Source organism: Watersipora subatra, chromosome 11, assembly GCF_963576615.1.
Source record: "Watersipora subatra chromosome 11, tzWatSuba1.1, whole genome shotgun sequence".
Lineage (NCBI taxonomy): Eukaryota > Metazoa > Bryozoa > Gymnolaemata > Cheilostomatida > Watersiporidae > Watersipora > Watersipora subatra.
The window spans coordinates 23,912,263-23,933,069 of NC_088718.1; the positions used below are offsets into that span (position 1 = coordinate 23,912,263).

The 20,807-nt window shown below is 36.2% G+C and overlaps 1 protein-coding gene across 1 annotated transcript in view; it reads left to right on the top strand.

Moving 5' to 3' along the window:
• LOC137408884 (DNA ligase 3-like) overlaps positions 1–20,807 on the top strand; it is a 70,832-nt gene that overhangs the window by 27,531 nt on the left and 22,494 nt on the right. Inside the window, exons 11-16 of the mRNA XM_068095491.1 lie at positions 185–339; positions 1,083–1,162; positions 1,609–1,696; positions 3,046–3,123; positions 4,480–4,603; positions 5,016–5,158. Of these exons, the coding sequence (XP_067951592.1) occupies positions 185–339; positions 1,083–1,162; positions 1,609–1,696; positions 3,046–3,123; positions 4,480–4,603; positions 5,016–5,158 (668 nt within the window). The remainder of the gene's footprint in view (positions 1–184; positions 340–1,082; positions 1,163–1,608; positions 1,697–3,045; positions 3,124–4,479; positions 4,604–5,015; positions 5,159–20,807) is intronic.

Genomic DNA, 20,807 nt, shown 5'->3' on the forward strand with positions numbered 1-20,807 from the left:
GCGATCACGTAATTTTTGTGTAAAAACGATGAATAGGTTATGTATAGAGGCGCACTAACCGGAGATTCCCGTTAATGCGCCCTAGATACCTAGTAGCGGCTAATAGTCCGAAAAGTACGGTACTCTATAAGGCGGACACACAATTACACACACACACAGACAATGATTGTCATTTATATAGTAGATTATATGTCCATGTATTTACAGGTTTCCCATTTTAAAGACTACATTCCATTGGCATTCCCAGGGGGTGATAGCCTCATATTGGATTCAGAAGTTCTATTGGTTGACACAAAGACAAGCAAACCATTGCCATTTGGCACTCTCGGGGTGCATAAAGTAAGCCTTAGGCCAATTTGAAGGCATGTCTGTAAGTGCACAGGCTTTTTGTGGCTGCTATGCCGCATACAGTCAGGAGTAATTATTTCTTTAAAATTTGTTACTAATTAAAAATATATTATAAATTGGTTTTCTTTTACTAGGAACTGTTAGACTTTCGGTAGTGTCTCTATTTAAAAGCTGAATAAAATCAGAGAAATATTAAAACATGGAGATATTTTGTAGTGCATGTACAGAACATACTTGTAGTACATGTACAGAACATTTTTATAGTACATGTACAGAACATATTTGTAGTACATGTACAGAACATATTTGTAGTACATGTACAGAACATGTTTATAGTACATGTACAGAACATATTTGTAGTACATGTACAGAACATATTTGTAGTACATGTACAGGACATATTTGTAGTACATGTACAGAACATATTTGTAGTACATGTACAGAACATATTTGTAATACATGTACAGGACATATTTGTAGTACATGTACAGAACATATTTGTAGTACATGTACAAAATGTATTTGTAGTACATGTACAGGACACATTTGTAGTAACTATTATTGCCTCCAGATCTTTGTATTTCTATGAATATTGGTTACGTTTGCAAATATACCTGTGCCAAGCTTTGGAAGTACCTGCTGATACCTACAATGATGGCTCCGTTTATATTTATCTGCAAAAGCCTTTGGTGAAGGTCAAATAAGCCTGTTTATCGAGGTGGGTTATGTTGTAGAAAGCTGCTTTCACGGATGCCCAGGTCTGTCTTTACATATTTGACTGCCTTTACTACAATGACAGAAATTTGATGAATGAGTGAGTTGTCCTCTCTATCTTACTGTTTGAAGTTTTAACGTTTAAAGGTTCTTAGACTGTGCCCCTATCTTCGTCTATTTAGCCAGTTTTGTTTTTTTAGTTTGCATTGCGATATGTTGGCACAAACCTTAAGCTAAACACTTTACTCAAAGTTATACAGCCAACCTTTTACATAGTTGTTGAACTGCGTCAATAATGGATGTACGGTAGAATTCATTAAATAGTGCTCCATATCTTCTCAGTATCACCTTCTAGTTCCTAAACTAAAGCGAAGATGTTATTTATGACCAGATGTAAGCTCTCTATGCCTTAGTCAAATTTCAAGGGCTCCTTATTTTCAACTGAGGGAAAACTTTTGCATGTTGAAGCATTGCATTGGGTTAAATGGTTAACTAACGAGATGAGCAGGCCGTCTCCTTAGTAGTCAATGTCACATTTATTTACAGGCCGATTAAGGAAAGGCGCAGGTTCCTTCGCAAAGTCATGACTGAGATTCCGAACCGAGTGATGTTTTCGGAACAGCATGACATTAAGGTATACAGGTTATCAAAGAGCAAATAAAGGTCAACAGCCATATGAAGCTAGATATAGTTAATGATTTAATATTGCCATAGATTGGCATGGTTTCATTAAACCGAATTATCTCAGTAAAGAGCAGTCACACGAGTTAGAACTGAATGAACATTGTTTGAAAAAATCATTGTTTTTTATGGAAGGTTTGGAAGGCCTTGTACTCAAAGGAGTTACTGTAAATTTCTGGGAGCTTCGAATATAAGATTAAAATTGAGTTCACCAATAATGGATTCAATAAAAAGTGTTGCCATCTCAAAAGTTTTATGTCGTCAGTGAAAACTAGGACTAGGGTTACAACTATCATAAGACTGTCCAACAAGCGCAGGTTTCAGTAGAAATAATGAATACTTTCATTACTTCAACTTGCTCTATGCCTACCTTTTTAGACTACTACCTACTTAGACTACTACCTACTTAGACTACTACCTATTTAGACTACTACCTATTTAGACTACTACCTATTTAGACTACTACCTACTTAGACTACTACCTATTTAGACTACTACCTATTTAGACTACGACCTATTTAAAATCCTACCTATTTAGATTACTACCTATTTAGACTACTATCTATTTAGACTACTACCTATTTAGACTTACCTACTCAGACTACTACCTATTTAAACTACTCAGTCTGCTATGCTGTCACAAATTCTCACCTACATTTATCTACATTACATACTTCGTACTCCTTAATTTACGCAGTTGCAGGTTACATTCACAAATGGTAAGTAAACATACGTGTACGTTATAATTAGAGATAAAATGGAATTGCAAATGAAATGAAATTCAGACGAAATTGCAGTACATACTTGATAATAGGTTGGGTTGTAGTCCAATCTTACACAGGATAGGTCTTTAGTTCAGGCGATGATTAGCATGCGTTATGAAGGCATTCCGCCAGTAGCATCGTGGTGTTATGTATACATTCTGGCCGCGCAGTGAAGAGAACTAACTACTAACCTGATATGAGGGTATAGAAGACTTATTTAAATTCATTAAATAGAAAATGCAAGTAGGTAGAACTATTCGCAAGGATGGGATTTAGTTGCTAGCATTATGGTAACTTTACAAGCATCAAGTCAGCAATGCTGTCCATTGTAAAGCAGTGCTATTTTTTTAAAAAGATAGTCATTTTGTAGCAAGGTACTTGAATATTTCTCCTCAATTCCTATTCCACGTTGGCTGGACTAAATTAGTCTCACTATACTATTACTTTGTGTTCTTAGCTAGGGCAAACCCTTAAATAATCTTAAATGAGTCACTCAATGATATATAACTACATACATATGGAACTATCTGTATTGCAGTCTCCCAAAGATTTGAATGATCTGCTAGAGAAAGTCTTTCGGGAAGGACTGGAAGGCCTTGTACTCAAAGGAGTTACTGTAAGTTTCTCTGTGTCTGTAATAGATAACCGCTAGCTTGTCCTTTATATAATTTTTGAACCCAAATCTACATGTATGTATAAATCTCAGTGTTTGTCTTTTTGTTAAACCATATGTCCAGTTATAGCAATTAAATTCTAGCTATGAAAATCAGCACAGCGCCGGATTTGATTTCGGGACCTCCAGATCTAGAGGCGGCAAAGTTCACCATTACTCTACATGGCATACAATGGATTCATTGGGCAAATAGTCATTGCATCGGTTAAGATACTCATGCCTTGAGTGCTTGCTTGGGGTTAATAACTAGCACTACTGACAGTTACGTGTAATGATTGTTAAACTGGCCCAAAACGCGGGTATTGTTTTGGTAAAGATTTTAGTAAAGATCTAACTTTTCAGGGAGGTCACTCAAATTCATTAGATAATGATTTTATTTCCTGTGCAACGCCGGGCATTCACCTAGTCTTGTATGTACAGGCAGGTCCCCTCATCCTAGACAGTTCTAACAACTTCCCATCCACTGTCAAAGAAATTAGAACGTAGAAAATAGCACAGTTCTTTTCAGCTATATATCATATTGAAGTTCCAAGCTTGCAGCACTCAATGAAGAGCAAAAATCAAATAGAGTCAGTTTTTGTAAGTCTTTTCAACATGGAACATGATGACTGCTGTACACCGAGTCTGATAGAGTGTGTACACATGATGACTGCTGTACACCGAGTCTGATAGAGTGTGTACAGTTGTTATTGATTTAAAAGCAAATAGTTCTACTGGGCTTTTCAGTTTTACTGGCCTTAATAGTTTTTTATAGTTCTTGTTGCTGAGAAGCTTTTTAGCTTTTCATAGGTTGGATCTGTCGAATCCGTTCTTTCTGCCAGCAGCCATTTTTCATATTTTGGTCGGTTAGAACTTAGAAGTGCCGTCAGTCTTTTGGCAATCCTTCAAGGACTAACAGTCCGATCGACTTGAAACTTCGGAATTGACTTGACAGTGTATTTTGGAGAAAGCGACTAATGTTTCGTAATCGTGTAGCTGGAGGTATGGAAAAACAAAGCAAAACTACGCAGCCTAGTTTACTTGAGCGTAGAATCAGGGGAAAACAACTCCTCACATTGTTTTGGACTCAAAGTGTTAAAGGGTTATGCGGAAGCGTATTCACTTTGATGGAAAGTTCTGGGTGACTGCGTTACTCTGTTAACCCTGTTGGCTGCTAGAAATGCTGGTCAGCGATGACTAGCGAAGTGTTTGTTATGCAATGGTAGCTCTATGAATCCAATTAGTAACTAAAATTTTGTATCATTGCTTTCATAAGCAATCTATAGGTTTAGAATTTTTTTGTAATATTATTTCATGTAGACCATCTATGAGCCAGGCAAAAGGCACTGGCTCAAGGTTAAAAAAGACTATCTAGCTGATGGAGCCATGGCTGACACAGCGGACTTGGTGGTTCTTGGTGCTTACTATGGCACTGGCACTAAAGGTAAGCGGTTGCTCTCTTGTCGATACACATTGGAGAGCAGTGTAATCTACTCCTATTAGCCGCTTTGGAATAAAACTGTCATTTCGGCTTATGCCTCCGGCTGTCTGTGCATGACAGAGGGCAGCAGGTTGTTTATCAACTTATTAACATCTGCTGTTTTACATATGCCATCGTACCTCACGTTCTTGGCTCTGGATGTGTTAACAATCACTTTTAATGTTTCCATGTGACGAGGAGTCTTGTGACTACTTGAGACATGGTTATATACTGTTGGTGTACATGTGTAAACCATATCATTGTTATGTACTGTTGGTGTACATGTGTAGACCATATCATCGTTTTATACTGTTGGTGTACATGTGTAAACCATATTGGGGTTATAAACTGCTAGTGTACATTTTCTTTACTGCAGGAGGTATGATGTCTGTTTTTCTGATGGGCTGCTACAATCCGTCGACAAAGCGTTGGTGCACTGTGACCAAGGTCAGCGGAGGACATGACGATGAGACACTAAAAAGACTTCAGTCTGAGCTGAAGATGACTAAAATCAGCAAGGTAGGCAACTCCAGATTCTCTTTTACATCCTTTGTGTCTTTCTTTTCTGTACTTACCTCCTATGTACTTACCTCCTTGGTGTCTACCATTCCTGTACTTACCTCCTATGTACTTACGTCCTTGCTGTCTACCATTCTTGTACTTACCTTCATACTTGAACCTGTTGTGTGTTGGTGGGGTGCAGCGGATAGGCCCACTACCGTCAGTGCACCCAGTTTCCTAGAGTTTGCTTTGATACAGCATACAATAAGGCAGTTAGCCTACTTGTTAGTTCCATAATGTGTGCAGTAGCATGAAATGTGGGAAAACATACACTGAGCCAGTATCATTGAAATATGTACAAACTTCAACCTGATGACAGACACAAAGCCTTACCAAATTTGCATGAACCTTTCAGAAGTAATTTCGGGCTACTTTAGGATTTGTATTTGTGTCAGCTTGTTTCTGGCCTTTGCTTGCTCCGTTAATATTGTTTTCTGTGTAAAAAACAGAAATATGTCAAACATCGCATTTTACCTAAAGTATAATTGTTACATTGTGACATTTACTTTTCTAACCAAGATATCTTTTTCATTAATGCTGATTGTTGAACCTTTGAATTTTGCAATTATTTGCAGGACTTGTTCTTTTAAAAATAAGAATAATTTAATTTTGAGAGCAATATGCGGCTAATGCTTATCCGAGTTCCAATATTTGTCATTGTTTATTTTGTCCTTTGTCCAAATTAAAACTTGTTAACTAGTGGTGGGGCACTGCACTCTAACTGTCAGTCCGTGTCACATCATTACCGTGGTACGGAGTTCGTATAGTTTCGAACATAAACCTAATGTATTTGCCTCATTATAGTTAAGAGTATCAGCTGTTTTTCTCACAGCATGGTAAACGCTTGAGCTGGAGGATTATGACTTATTTGTTTATGTTGTTACGGTAACAACTACGGTAATGTTTGGTGTGTTTGTGGAAAGGCACGATCGTTGAGATCCCCGTAAAATAGTTAGTCTAATGTTTTAGTTTAGATCTTAACATCTAGGATTTCATAGTCTGATTAGGGAGTTACTCCTGCGGATGCCATACTACTTGAGATCTCAAGTGCTCAATGTTTACACAAAGGTGTCCTATTTATATCCAAGCAAATAAACAAGAAATAATGGTTACACCAGCTATCGCAGTTCTAAGCTATAGGTGTATGAGTTGCAGTGAACTGTCACGTTGTCATGTTTTACCATTACTCCATATCAACTTATATTGCCATTGCCCCACAAGCATCACATAATCATTCTCAAAAATGGCACTTAAAATCTCAACTAAGACCTGACATGCATTTAAATAGACTCCTTGCTTTAGTTCCTAGTTCAGCATCTTTATTTTAATCGTACTATCTCTGAATAGTGTGAAAAGAAGCCCGGAGTAAAAATGATATACTTTGGAAACTTTTGATCGAGTGCTCTTTTCTCACTTTTGACGTCAACCATTTAAGAGAATTTTTTTAATCTGTTTGCTTGACAAAATGAGTAGGATATATGTTTGTGTTTGCCACAACAGCTGGCGCATGTTTGTGTTTAACAAAATAACGGGTACATTCACATTTTTGTGCGTATTAAAACATCAGGTACATGTTTGTGCTTGTCGAAAAGTAATATGGCATGCATAAAATGATCTGTTGAATGCCGCAATAGATTTCGTTGAAGTTGTTTGGAACTGAAAGTGTTAGACTTCACCATTAGAAGAACCTGTTCTCGGAGGCTGATCTCGTAGGAATAATACAATCTATGTAAAATCTAGTAAACACTAAACTAGAGCAGACATTTTGTTATATTATATATTTGTATATATATTATATATATGTATAACATATATATTTGTATATATATATATATACATATACTGTAAAACCTCTATTTGAACACCACCTCCATTTGAACACCACTTTGACAATCTTTGATTTTATCAACCCATAATAGCAAGGGATCAGTAGAAAAGTGTCCACAAAGTCGTATTAATAATAAATCGTTTACATCAATAACAACCAATTCTCTCATTGTCCAACTCCAAAGTTTTTAACTTGTTTTTCGTTAAAACTTTGAAAGCAACACCATAGAAATAATTAATAACTGTCTCAGGCTAATAGTAGTTCCTTGTTTAACCTGATCTTGACACTTTGAAGTACATGCATGTAAAAGTCAGTTTACATTTGCAGTGGTACAAAGGTTACGTTTAGTGAGTAAAACTTCTACGCATTGCTTTTGTGCTACCCTAGGACACTTATATTTCGCTAGTATTTAGTTTCGTGAGTAACATACAAAGTAAAATTTCGCTGCAACTTAATTTCGCAGCTCTGATGAGTGCGAAAATATAGTGATGTGAAAATAAATGCAGTGGAACAAACATCATTAGATTCCTCAGGTCCAGTTCACTGGTACAAAATATTTTTCAGTTTGGGACTACCGTACTTTTTGGACTATAAACCGCACCTCTATATAAGCCATATCTGCTTTATTTTCCAAAAAACGATAATAAAACAATACATGAGCTGCACCTTTGTATAGGCCGCAGAACTAAGGATTGTGCGTTTTAACGCGGCAGTAAGTTTGCTGTTTAAAATGGAACAGTGCAGAACGGCACAGTTTCGTATTATTCGACGCTTTTTAACTTAGTGCCTTATAGATTACCCTTATATAATTTATAAATTTGCATATTTATAGTATATTATTTAATAGCATCATTGCGGTAATCCGATGTTACAATTCATCGACACACGTAACTCCTTTTCTATTGCACATAAAAAGCTCATTTTGGCTACAAACTATAGCAAACATATCGATGAGTGCAATGAGCTTTCACCCAACATTGTTAAATAAGGATATCTATATTAAAAATGTCTTCAAATTTTGAATGAAGTAAAAGTTGAAAGCTCGAACAAATTGCAAGCATAACACAGGCTATAATATCATCCTAAGTTAATTGCAGGCAATAGATAATCAATTGGTAGATTTCTTGGTTTCTCAATGCATATTTATTTAGAAAGCTTTGACAAGTTGGAGGTAAGTTAGCAGGTTTATTACATCCAAAAGGTTTTATATCGCTCCATCGGAAGCAGAGGGCAAAATATAGGCCACATTCGCTACGCCCGTAAAAGGGCTGAATTTATCTTCCTGAAATTCTGACGAGCCATTTGAAAAATACACCCCCAGCTTCTGTTCTAAAGATTGAAAAATAAAGCGTCATGCCATTCAATTAGATGTTTTACGGTAAATACACACATATATATATATATCCATATATAGTAACTGAGATTTTTAATTGTTGTTGTGTCATTCGTTGACATTTCTTATTGCCAGCTTTTTATCAACTCTAAAGGTCCAAACACTACGATTTTATCGCGTGCGTCATGAGGAGGGTTGAGATATCGCCTATCGATAAGTGTGCCTAAACACACTTGAGCGATTCGCCAGCAAATGATATAGTGGCCCGCTCACAAATGGCCAATAAAGTTCCGTATCATTAGTCTCTTCGGAGTTGTTAATAAATTTGTGTAAGTCAATATGGCGCGTCTAGGCAACGACGTAAACATCTTCCACTTTTGTTATGCCTATCTCACTTTCAGGGATTGTACACTCACTATAAGACATAAGAAAAAACGATTCTTGTATTTTTAACTGTAATATTTTAGGATTTTTATATGTAGTTTATTTTATAGTAGTTTTTTATAGTTAATATATTAAATATTTACATCATTCTCAAGATGGTCAACCTGCGCAATGATTGACTTCAAATGTTGGTTTTTAACTAAGATTTTTTGTAATTTCTGTGTGTTATGTCGTACAGGACTGGAAGTGCTTTCATTAAATTTATAAACAATTCAGTGTTTGTTCTGATGATTCTGTACCGTTTCAATCGTAACAAAATAGCAAAATGTTGCTGCTGTACGTTGGTGAACATCAATAAGAATAACTACCTGCCATAAAATTACATTCTGGACAAACCAACCAATCAAAATGCATCTCGCTAGCGATAAAGTTGTGATGAGAATGTTTAGTGTTATCGCTCTGCACGAGCTCGCTGAGCGAGTTCTACCGCAGATTAGCTCTTAATATCGCTTAGTGTATTTTCACCTTAACAGAAAGTTTTGGATAAGTTTTAAATCACTTACAGCACTGTAACGTCGTTGCCCATGTTCAAATTAATATATTGGCGACAACTGAATCTGTCTCAAGACTACTTATTAAAAATCACCTAAAATGTATAAAAAGTGCCCAAGGAGTATATAAAGTGCCCAAGGAGTATATAAAGTACCCAAAGTGTAAATAAATTCCCCAACGTTTATATAAAGAACCCAACGTTTATATAAAGAACCCAATGTTTATATAAAAGCCTTAAGGTGTATATAAAGCACCCATGGTGTATATAAAACCTCCAAGGTGTATAAAAACTATCAAAGGTGTATATGAGGTGCCCAAATGGGTATAAAGCACCCAAGGTGTATATAAACCACCCAAGGTGTATATAGTCTCCAAAAGGCTAATTCTCAGGAATCTCACTATTTGTCAACAAGACCTTTATATCGCTATAAAGACCGTTATATTGCTATAAAGACCTTTTTTTTTATCTCTATAAAGACCTTTATATCGCTATAAAGACCTCTATATCTCTATAAATACCTTTATATCGCTATAAAGACCTTTATATCTCTATAAATAGTGGAAGGTGGGGTAAGTTGAGACAGTCCCATAATTTCTAGTTTGCTTCATATTAGAGAGTTGCCCTTTTTACTCAATAAAAGGCACTTCTTGTTGGTGTCATCCATGTTGGATACAGAGACATTGGATAACTTTACTTCAGGTAAGAATAAATTTTCAAATTTTGAGCAATTTTTCTAAATATTTCCATTGACAGATATTTTTTAATCCTGAGAAAGTAGTTTAAATCACAAAGCTGAAACTTGGCCACATTTTAGTTTTGGATGGTCACTATAAGTCACCAAATTTATAGATTTAAATGAAAAAGCATTTTTAAATTGGAGCTATTTAATCTTCAAAAGAAGTGAGGGGGCTAGTTGAGACAGTGTCTGTGGGGCAAGTTGAGACACTGTCTCAACTTGCCCCTAGTTCAAAACCATGTATAATTGACTTGCTAGTGTAATGTACCATTTGACTGCAATCATATTCTATGTAGTATTATCTCTTAACTGTAATGTAAATGTTATGTAGGCGGGCCTAAGTGTAGATGTCAAACGAGTTGATTGCAGATCAGCAGAAAACATGGTGCGAAGCTACTAGAGGAAGACTGACAGAGATAACAAAAATTCGAATGAAAAGCTTCAGTACGCTGCTCACTTGATGACTGCGGACAATTTTAGCTTGAGAGGCAGAAAGGAATGCAGGTGTTAAGAAATCCGCTTTGTCTGGATTTTGTAAAGGAAAGCATATAGGCTACGTTGCTTCACACCAGGTTTTTGACGCTGTGTCAGAGGCAAAGCTCGCCGATTATTGGATAACGTCTGCTCACATGAATCATGGATTGGCAATGGAAAAAGCAAGGCGCCTTGCATATTCATTTGCATCTGCTAAAAATATCAGTGTCCCACAGTCCTGGAAAGAAAGAAAATTGTAGAAAAAGGTTGGTTTTTGAAGTTCATGGAACGGAATTCGGCATTATCTCTCAGGAAACCGGAGGCAACTAGCCTTGCTTGATCTACAGCATTTAACAAACATGCAGTTGGCAAGTTCTTTGAAAATCTCAAAGAAATCCATGGCAAGAACAATTTCACTGCTAACAGAATCTACAAAATGAACGAAACTGGCTTAACTACAGTTCATGTACCGCCTAAAGTTATTGCCCTTAGAGCTATGAAGCAAGTTGGTCAGGTTACTTCTGGAGAAAGAGGCATCTTAGTCACCCTTGTTTGTTGCATAAGCGCTGATGGCAATTCAATTGCACCTACATTTATCTGGCCACGCAAAACTGAGCGTAATCTGAAGTCATATATGACCAATTCTCCACCAGGCAGTCTAGGGCTAGTTCATGAGAGTGGCTGAATGACAGCTTCAAACTTCAATAAGTGAATGGCACATTTCATCAGCTTCAGCAAACGATTTAAGGAATCACCAGCGTTGTTGATTTTAGATAACCACCAAAGCCATTTGTCCTGCGACGCATTTGAAATGGCAAAAGAAAAAAAACGTGGTGCTTCTCATATTTCTGCCACATGTAATCAACCATCTTCAACCATTAGATGAATCTATGAACTTATGAAAAAGTAGGCCTATTGAAACTAAACTAAAGTATATAACTATATCATAGAGCCAACATTTATTGACGGTATCAGATTCAGTTATGATGCATTTTAGACACAATGTTGTCTTAATTTTAGGTATTACTCTTCCGCCCGCAATGGTTGGATGTTGGACAATGCCCGAAAGACAACCAGCCTATACCAGATAGCTGGCCTTGCTGCCAAAGCTCCGCACCAATTCCAGACACCTGAAAATATTATCTCTGGATTTAGAGCGACAGGAATCTTTCCTTGTGACCCCAAGAAATTCACAGATGCTGATTTTATGCCAACCACTGTCACCGATCGTCCAGCTCCAGTTATGTGTGATGCTTGCACCCCTACATCTGCCAGTGGAAGTGTAGTTTCCACTTTACTGCTTACTTCGGATCAGCCACTGCCAATATCTAAAGTAACACCGGAAGTGATAAGGCCTTACCCCAAGACAGCATCAAGAAAAGGGCAAAGAGAAAGGAAAAGCGGTGAGACGTCGGTGCTGCCCAACACACCGATAAAAGAGAGAATCCAACAAGAGTTTGGCTAAGGAAAAAAATCGTCAAATAGTCAAAAAAGCGACAAAGAGTGGCTGTAAGCAGTTCCGAATCATCAGATGACGAGCCAGTTCCTCTCGATGACTCTTCATCATGTGCTTCTGAAGCTGAGGAAATGCAGTTGGAGAAAGAGTTGTTAATAGAGGGGGCTTATGTGGTTGCAGAATATCTGAGCAGAAAAGTGAAAAAATACTATGTTGGAAGGATACTAAGCACTTCTACCCCCGAAGATGTGACGAATGTCACTTTTCTCAAAAGATTAGGTATAGGATTCATATGGCCAGAGGAGCAGGACATCAACGTCATTGACATTAGTGCCATTAAGCTCATATTGCCACCACCTCGACCTTGCCCGGGTACTTGTCGTCCCCGAGACAAACTTCTCTTTGAAGTAGATATGGACATGGTTAAAGAATAAAGTGTTTATATGTATCACACACATAGATGTGACAGTATACAAAATTGTATTTGCATATTATTTGAGTCTAATATAAATAATATGTAGGTGGTAATATTTTAGTTCCAAATATATGGTCAAATTTAATTGTTTTCTTCATGATACTTTATATTGTCTCATCTAGCCCCAGTGTCTGTCTCCACTTACCCCACTCCGGGGCAAGTTGAGACAGCTAGTAGTCCTCCACTAAAATGCCCACAGAAATTAAATTTTTTGGTCATATACCAAATTGACCAATGAACAATTTGAGCAACATGTGGCATGTTATTTTGCACACATCTAATAATCTTCATTCGCAGTGGCTTAAAGGTTATTGCAAAAAAACTGATTTTTGTCTCAACTAGCCCCACCTTCCCCTACCTTTATATCTTTATAAAGACCTTTATAAAGAGATATAAAGGTCTTTATGTTTGTATATTTAATTGATGTCTCAGCTATCCTTCTTGTTTACCAACTAGCAATTATTGATTTTACAAAATGACAATTGCCAAGCTTCTCATTTTCTGCATTTTATTGGATGAGATATGATTTCATGCCTCAGTTCCCAGCCGTCTCCTCGCTAGCCAACATCGTTAAATTGTCTGATTTATACAATGCCATATAACGTCATAGAGTCTGTAAAGATATTGTATCGCTGTGTGATTCTCTCTTGATTTCTTTGCTTATTCATATATCAGGAAGACTAATCAGTTACAAACTTTTGATTTCCTCAACAGATCACATCAGAACTTTTAAATGACATGCGACAGCGGTAGTGCTGCTATTGTTAAAGCAAATATGGGGGATAACTGGTTTTTGTTGAGTAATAGTTTTGTTAATAGACATAGAGGTTTGCTAATTTTCATATCCAATGTCTTCCTCCAATCTTGTCATCGAACCGCTATCCATTGATCGACTGTCGGATAATTAGCCATCAACTAGCATTGAGCCGGCAAAAAAGGTAACCATTGGATTCATGCTATCTTTGTGAAACAATTTCCCAGAATGAGCTTGTCAAAAAATTATTTTGCATGAAAAAGATGTCTTGAAGTATCAATGCAATTCCGCTGTAAAGCTATAGTCGTGAGATCGCAAAGCAGCAGGTATTTCAATTAGAGGTTTCCCATTACAAAATTTTTCTACAAATGATGAGACCAAAAATATGAAAAGCGAAGTAGGAGTGGGCATTTACAGTCTGCGTTACTAAGCTGCTGCAATTATTATTACTTCAACCTTTCTTCAATCCTTATAATAGCGTCTCAATCTCATGAAGTGCCATGGACCAACAGGCAGAACACCAATGTAGGCGGACCGATGTCGGAACACCAATGTAAGAACACCGACGTAGAAACACAGGTGTAAGAACACCGGCACACGAACACTGACGTAGAAACATGGGCGTATGAACACCGACGTAGAAACACCCTCGTGAAAACACAGTTATTGCCAAGTTAACTTATACACGAGCTATGCGAATGTTTAGTCAGTATGACTCCGATAGACTATGTATACACTATTATATACTATGTATATACTATTATATACTATGGTGCAAAAAAGGGAAGCAAATCTAATTTTAGTTTAACTATAAAACAGATGCTGAAAAAAGTTCTGCTTTTTACTAAATCCTGATTGTTAGTTGCAACACTTTATGTGGTGTACTCTATATGTGGTGTACTCTATATGCGGTGTACTCTATATGTAATGTACTCTATATGTGATGTACTCTATATGTGGTGTAGTCTATATGTGATGTACTCTATATGTGATGTACTCTATATGTGATGTACTCTTTGTGTGGTGTACTCTATATGTGGTGTACTTTATATGTGGTGTACTCTATATGTGATGTACTCTATATGTGGTGTACTCTATATGTGATGTACTTTATATGTGGTGTACTCTATATGTGATGTACTCTATATGTGATGTACTCTATATGTGATGTACTCTTTGTGTGGTGTACTCTATATGTGGTGTACTCTATATGCGGTGTACTCTATATGTGGTGTACTATATATGTGGTGTACGCTATATATGATGTACTCTATATGTGATGTACTCTATATGTGGTGTACTCTATATGTGATGTACTCTATATGTGATGTACTCTGTGTGGTGTACTCTATATGCGGTGTGATCTATGTGTGGCGTACTCTATATGTGGCAGAGTTGTTGAAACAGTTACTACTTTCACCATTAACAGTTATAATAGCTCTCTTTTAGTCAACATATAGTCTTATTCAACTGCCATTAGCCATCTTTAAGGTTATTTGCTTAAACATCAGCTAGTAAAATATGTCTCATCCTAATTCCAGCAGATTTATCTATGACTAGCTGTGCTTCCGGGCGTTGCCCATTAAAAATCAGCTTATAAATGATGAGAAGTATTGAGAGTTGCCTGCCACTTGGGATTAGCCTGGCACATTACCAATGGAAAATTTGAGTAAGCTTACTAATGAGAGGTATTCCTCTCATGTTACGCAATAACCCTGCGTAGATTTGCTCCCATATAGGGACATATATCGGCTTGTGAATAAATTGATCTCTGTGGCCTAATTGGTATGGTGTTGGACTGGTGATCGAGAGGGCCCGAGATCAAATGTTTGTCGGTAAGGTTCTTTATTCTAAGATTTTAATAGCTCTAACCGGAATGACCCGGTTAATGAGAAATATATGTATAGACTATTGCATAATCATTACTGAACTAGCTGTACTACCCGGCGTTGCCCGGGTAATAAAAAGGTCTTTGGACAGGAAATCTAGTTCTATTTAACATACCGTATACAACATGTAATATTCTAACTTTTAAACTTCATATCATGAAAAAAAATTTCAAGCACTTCAAATGAATTAATGGAAAAAGAAAACAATTGCAAAGGTTCTCAAGCTTTTTTAAACAACTGCAACTTTTAAATTTCATATCATGAAAGAAGTGTTTTTTTGAAAGAAATTATGAAGAAAAATAAAACCGTAAATGTGTTTAAATGTAAATGTGAAATCATTAGCAAGTAATGGCTAAATATAATGTTTAGCTATGATTACAATGAACAATTATTTAATAAAGTAATAAAAAAGTCGTTGGACAGAAAATTTATTTTAATCTAACATACCGTATACAACATTTACCATTCTAACTTTTAAACTTCATATCACAAGAAAATATTTTTAAGCAATTCAAATGAATTAAGAGGAAAAAGAAAACAACTGTAAAGGTTTTCAAGCTTTTTTAAACAACTGCAACTTTTAAATTTCATGTCGTGAAAGTGTTTTGTTGAAATAAATTATGAAGAAAAGTAAAACTGTAAATGTGTTTAAATGTAAATGTGAAATCATTAGCAAGCAATGGTTAAATATAGTCTGTGTTGCTACGATTACAATGAAAAATTACTTGGTATATGATTATAGTACGATTTTAGTTCGTTTCAGTGTTGCCATCATAAGGTGCAAATATCATATAGATTTATAGAGTGGTATAGAAACCCGTAGTAATTATCTAATGCAATCACTGCCTGTAAAAAATCATCAGCATTAAAAATAGTAATGAAACAATATGTTAACCTTAATAACTATAGTTACCTACAATATCTTTGGTGCATTTCGTGGAAATTATCTGCAAAAATGCAACATTACAATGTTCTACGTGCAAAGTTCTTACCTTCAAGACAGACGTGTAACATAAACGCTGAATCTAACTTACATATTATATGTGAATTTAGCTTACTAAAACATACCTAAAAGAAATTTTCTCATGCATTTAGTAAACCTCTAAGATTTTATCAGTGTTTATAATTTGTTTGCGAACGGTTTTACTACAACGGTTGACGCTGAACTGAGATATAATTGACAAATTTTGATTTAGAGAAAAATTAATCTTAATACCGTTTTGCGGAAAACAAAATAGCTCTAGTGCAGCGAAGATGGAAAAAGCATCATGTTTCATAGAGTTAAAAGATTTCATAGAACTTCAATTAACACGTCATTCATTCATAAATTATTGTGCTATTAACAAAATTAAGAAAACGTAGTGTGGAGCAGCAAGTTTTTGGAGCGGCGGAACTAAATTAGGAGAGCAAATAAATGTTGATTTGAAATAAATAGCAAGTATGTAAACTACGAAACAGATGACTTTGTAATGATACAATTGATACAAACTGAAAATACCCAATAAAAATCGTTATTTCGTGGTAATCAGTACAATTGCCAAATTTTAATTTCGAGAGAATTTATTGCTGATATCGTTTCGTGGAAAACAATTTAGCCTTAATACGGATAACGGCGAGGATGAAAAATCATCGCGTTTTCTCGAGCTAAAAGAGTTCATAGAGTTTAAATTATAACGTCATTGTTTGTGTGAAAACGGAAAAAGGTTGTATACCTTATGTAGTATATGCCATGTACCGCGAGAGCTTTCGTGGTTGCGCGGTTAGAGCATTGGGTAGCACAGCTGCGATTCCGATCTTCGTGAGTTCTGAACCATCATAATGCAGAATTTTAATATCAAAATTTTAATAGCTATAGCCGGAATGACGCACATATATATACACGCACACACAAACTTTGAGAAATATATGTATAGACTATTGCATAATTATAACTGAATGTTAGACAAACATTGTTCAAGTATTGGAATAGTTAGATGTTTTTGTAAGATCTTTAGACAAGTTGTTAACCAGGATTAATGTACTTACAGCGTTATTTTATGGAAAGTAGCAATGTTTTTAATAAATCGCCTTGCATGTCAGTCTGGTAAAGGCAGTGAGACAGTTACCAACCTTGGTTATAGCTGCTGACATATATGAGTCTGTAGAGGAAGGTAAATGGATGTGAGACGTGGATGCTGAAAATGATGACTCTTGAAGAAGGAGTAGAAGTGTATTAATGCTGAATGTATTTGACCAGAAAGTGTGCAATCTCACGCTTCAATCATGGATATTGATAGAGGACTTTTGCAGCTCGCTACTACAACATAGACTTATCATTTTTCCTAACCATTAACAGAAGAGTAGCTCTATGCACCTACTAGTCCGCCGGTTCACTTAAATATTAGTAGTGGCTCCTACCATGTAACATGCCCAATGATATGTTAGGCGTGTTTCCTAGCATTTCTTGTAAAGGTAAATATGATAATTCGACTAAATACGCTCCTTGCCCAAAGTGGTATTTGTTTGTACCTCCAGCATGTAAGAATATTAGATAGTAAAACGATGGATTATTAGACAAGGGTAAGCATTGAGTGCTAAAAAAATTTAGCGAATGTGAAAAGATTAATTAAGTCTATAGTGTTTCCAGGTTTGACTATACTGATTATTAAGGACTCTCATATTTAAAGAGCATATACCGTAATTCCTCTAATTGAACGCCATGGCGCTCTATTTCAACCCTTCCTCTATAGTGGTGGTCAATTGGAGGCGGCGTTCAAATAGAGGCTGGCGTTGTATTTTTTAAATGGCTCGTCAGAATTTTCGGAAAATAAATTTAGCCCTATTACGGGTGAAGCGAATGTCACCTAAATTTTGCTTTCTTTTTTCGGTGAAGGGATATTAAACCTTTTGGATGCAATAAATCTGTTAATTTACCTCCAACTTGTCAAAGATCTCTTAAAAATAAATATGCATTGAGAAACTGAGAAATATCTCTACGAGTTGATATCTATTGCCCGTAATTGACCTTCGATGATATTATAGCTGGTGTCCTTCTTTGCAATTTGTTGGCATTTTCAATTTTTATTTCATTCTAAATTTGAAGACCTTATAATTTTATATCTATATTTAACATTGTTGAATAAAAGCTTGTTGCACGCACTGATATGTTTGCTACAGTTTACAGCCAAAACGAGTTTTTTATGTGCAATATAAGTGGAGTTATGAGCATCGATCATAACTCGATCGGGATCCATTATAAGCTGTGTTAAGATAGTCCAAGGATGCTATTAAATAACATACTATAAATCTGCATATTTAGAAGTTATGCAATAATAATCGATCAAATGATACAAATATATATTCATGAACAAGTGACATAAATGAACCATACATATATTACATACAGAAATAAAAATTAACGTTTTTAAAACAGCAATATTTCCAACATTTGCTCGGATAGCTGCGTTCTGATTGTTGCTTTCATTGGAACAAACATCTTCTAGTTGTCCAATACAATCCACAATATCTTCTGGCCTCAACTCTTCTGCACTGCTGTACTTTTTTCGCAACGCGTAAAAGTTTGCTCGCTAAACGTAACCTTTGAATTGAAACTTGCAAACCGGTTTTATATGCATGCCCTTGGAAGTATTAGGACCACGTAAACAAGGAACTACTATCATCCTGAGACAGTTAGTAGTTTTTTCTATGGGGTTGCTTTCAAAGTTCTTTCTACCATCGTAAAGTTAAACCATTTTTTATATATGTACATGTACTTCAAAGTATCGGACCGCGTTAAACGTGGAACCACTATTAGCCTGAGACAGTAATTATTTCTATAGCGTTGCTTTGAAAGGTCATCTACCATCGTAAATTTAAGCTGTTTTTTATATATGTAGGCTTCTTCGAAGTAGAAAAACTGCGTTAAACAGAGAACTACGACTAGCCTGAGATCGTTATGGATTATTTCTAGGGTGGTGCTTTCTGCTTGAACAGAAAAAAATGAAAAGCTTTGGAATTGAACAACAAGGGAATTAATTATTATTAATATAAACAATTTATTATTAATGTGATTTTGTGGACGCTTTTCTCCTGATCAGTTGATATTATGGGCTCATAATGATCAAATAATGTCAAAGTGGCAGTCAAATGGAGGGGGCGTTCAATTGGAGCGTAGCACTCTATTTCTCAACTTTTCTCCCAGGGTGGCGATCAATTGGAATTTTGATTTTTGATTCATTTTCGTCAGCAATAGTAATTAAACAAAATAATCAAACTGAAAGAGTGATGAAGCCCATAATACGCATTAGCATAGCTAGTCGTGGCGTCAGGCTTGTAGGTGGCATTCAAATAGAGGTGGCATTCAATTAGAGGTGAGGTGGCATTCAATTAGATGTTTTACGGTACATGTATGAGCGATATAAAATATGTGGCAGTTCTGATATAACATCCATGTATGAGTGATATAAAGTATGTGGCAGTTGTAGGGGTAAGGGGGGCACAGTGGACAGGTTTTGACTTTTTCCAAGATACGAAATTGTTAGTTATCAATATAGGTAAAACAACTAGTTCCACCAATAATTTGAAGACTTCTCCATCACATAATCTGCTAAATTAAACTCTGGTATAACTTTACTTCAACTGACCAATGATTTAGTATAAGCCTACATTCGGTGCACTGTGCCCCTGGTGTGGGGTACAATGGACCGCTAAATACAATGACACATTTGGTTATCAAAATTTATTTTAAAACTAATTTTACACAGTCAGTGATAAATTACAAATGAGTTACAAACAAGAATATTGCAAATGTCTTATGTTGCAAGCAATGATATCACTCTTGCAAAGTATATATACAAGTAGATTGTCAGAGTGTCAAAGGAAACCACCGATAATTTATTTAGAGGTATGCAGACAGGTCGAAATCAAATTTCAACTTGCTGCGCATTCGTGATGTCCCATCGCTAGTGGTTGGTGAAGGTAAGATAAGTACCACATCTGTAATATCTACTGTGGAAACATGATCGCCTTCTGGAATAACAAAATGGTTGCCGTCCTTTTTGCAAAATTGCATTGTGATTGCGTCCTCTTCGTTGTTTAGTTCTTGTACAATCCCGGCGAAATGGGCCACAGCTCTTTTCCCACAAACTTTTACTAGCACATATGTGTTGACAGGCACATCCTTAGCTGTAATATAAGATGAATCAGGTGACTCTTTGGCCAGACTCGTAGGTTCACAGTCACTGTCATCAGCAACTATTGGCATAGCTAATGGTTCATCATCACTGCTTGTGTCTTCATCAAGTTGCACTCTTTTTTTTTGTTTTTTTCTTCTTTTCTGCTTTAGCTTTTTCTTCTGCTTCAATAGCCATCTTTACAGGAGTGTCAGTAAGAATTGCAGTTTTCTTCCTCTTTCTATTTATTGCTGCATTCTTTTTAGGGCCAGCTTTAGCATAGGGTCTAATTTCTTCAGGACTGTCAATTGATGTAATAGCCAATGCTGACACTGAACTACAGCTAGTAGCTGAAGGTTGTGTAGGAGCAGGAAGGAGCAGGGTAGGAGTTACGGATAAAATTGATGCAGAAGGACCTTCTGTTAAGCTGATTGGTGTAGCAGGTGTCTCTGTTGAAGTAGGGTCAGCTCGATTTGTCACATCAGCACATAAGAAGTCTGCGTCACTGAAAACATTCCTATTGAAAGGAACGATTCCTGGTCGGCGAAACCCAGACTTTATGGTTTCTGGGTTGA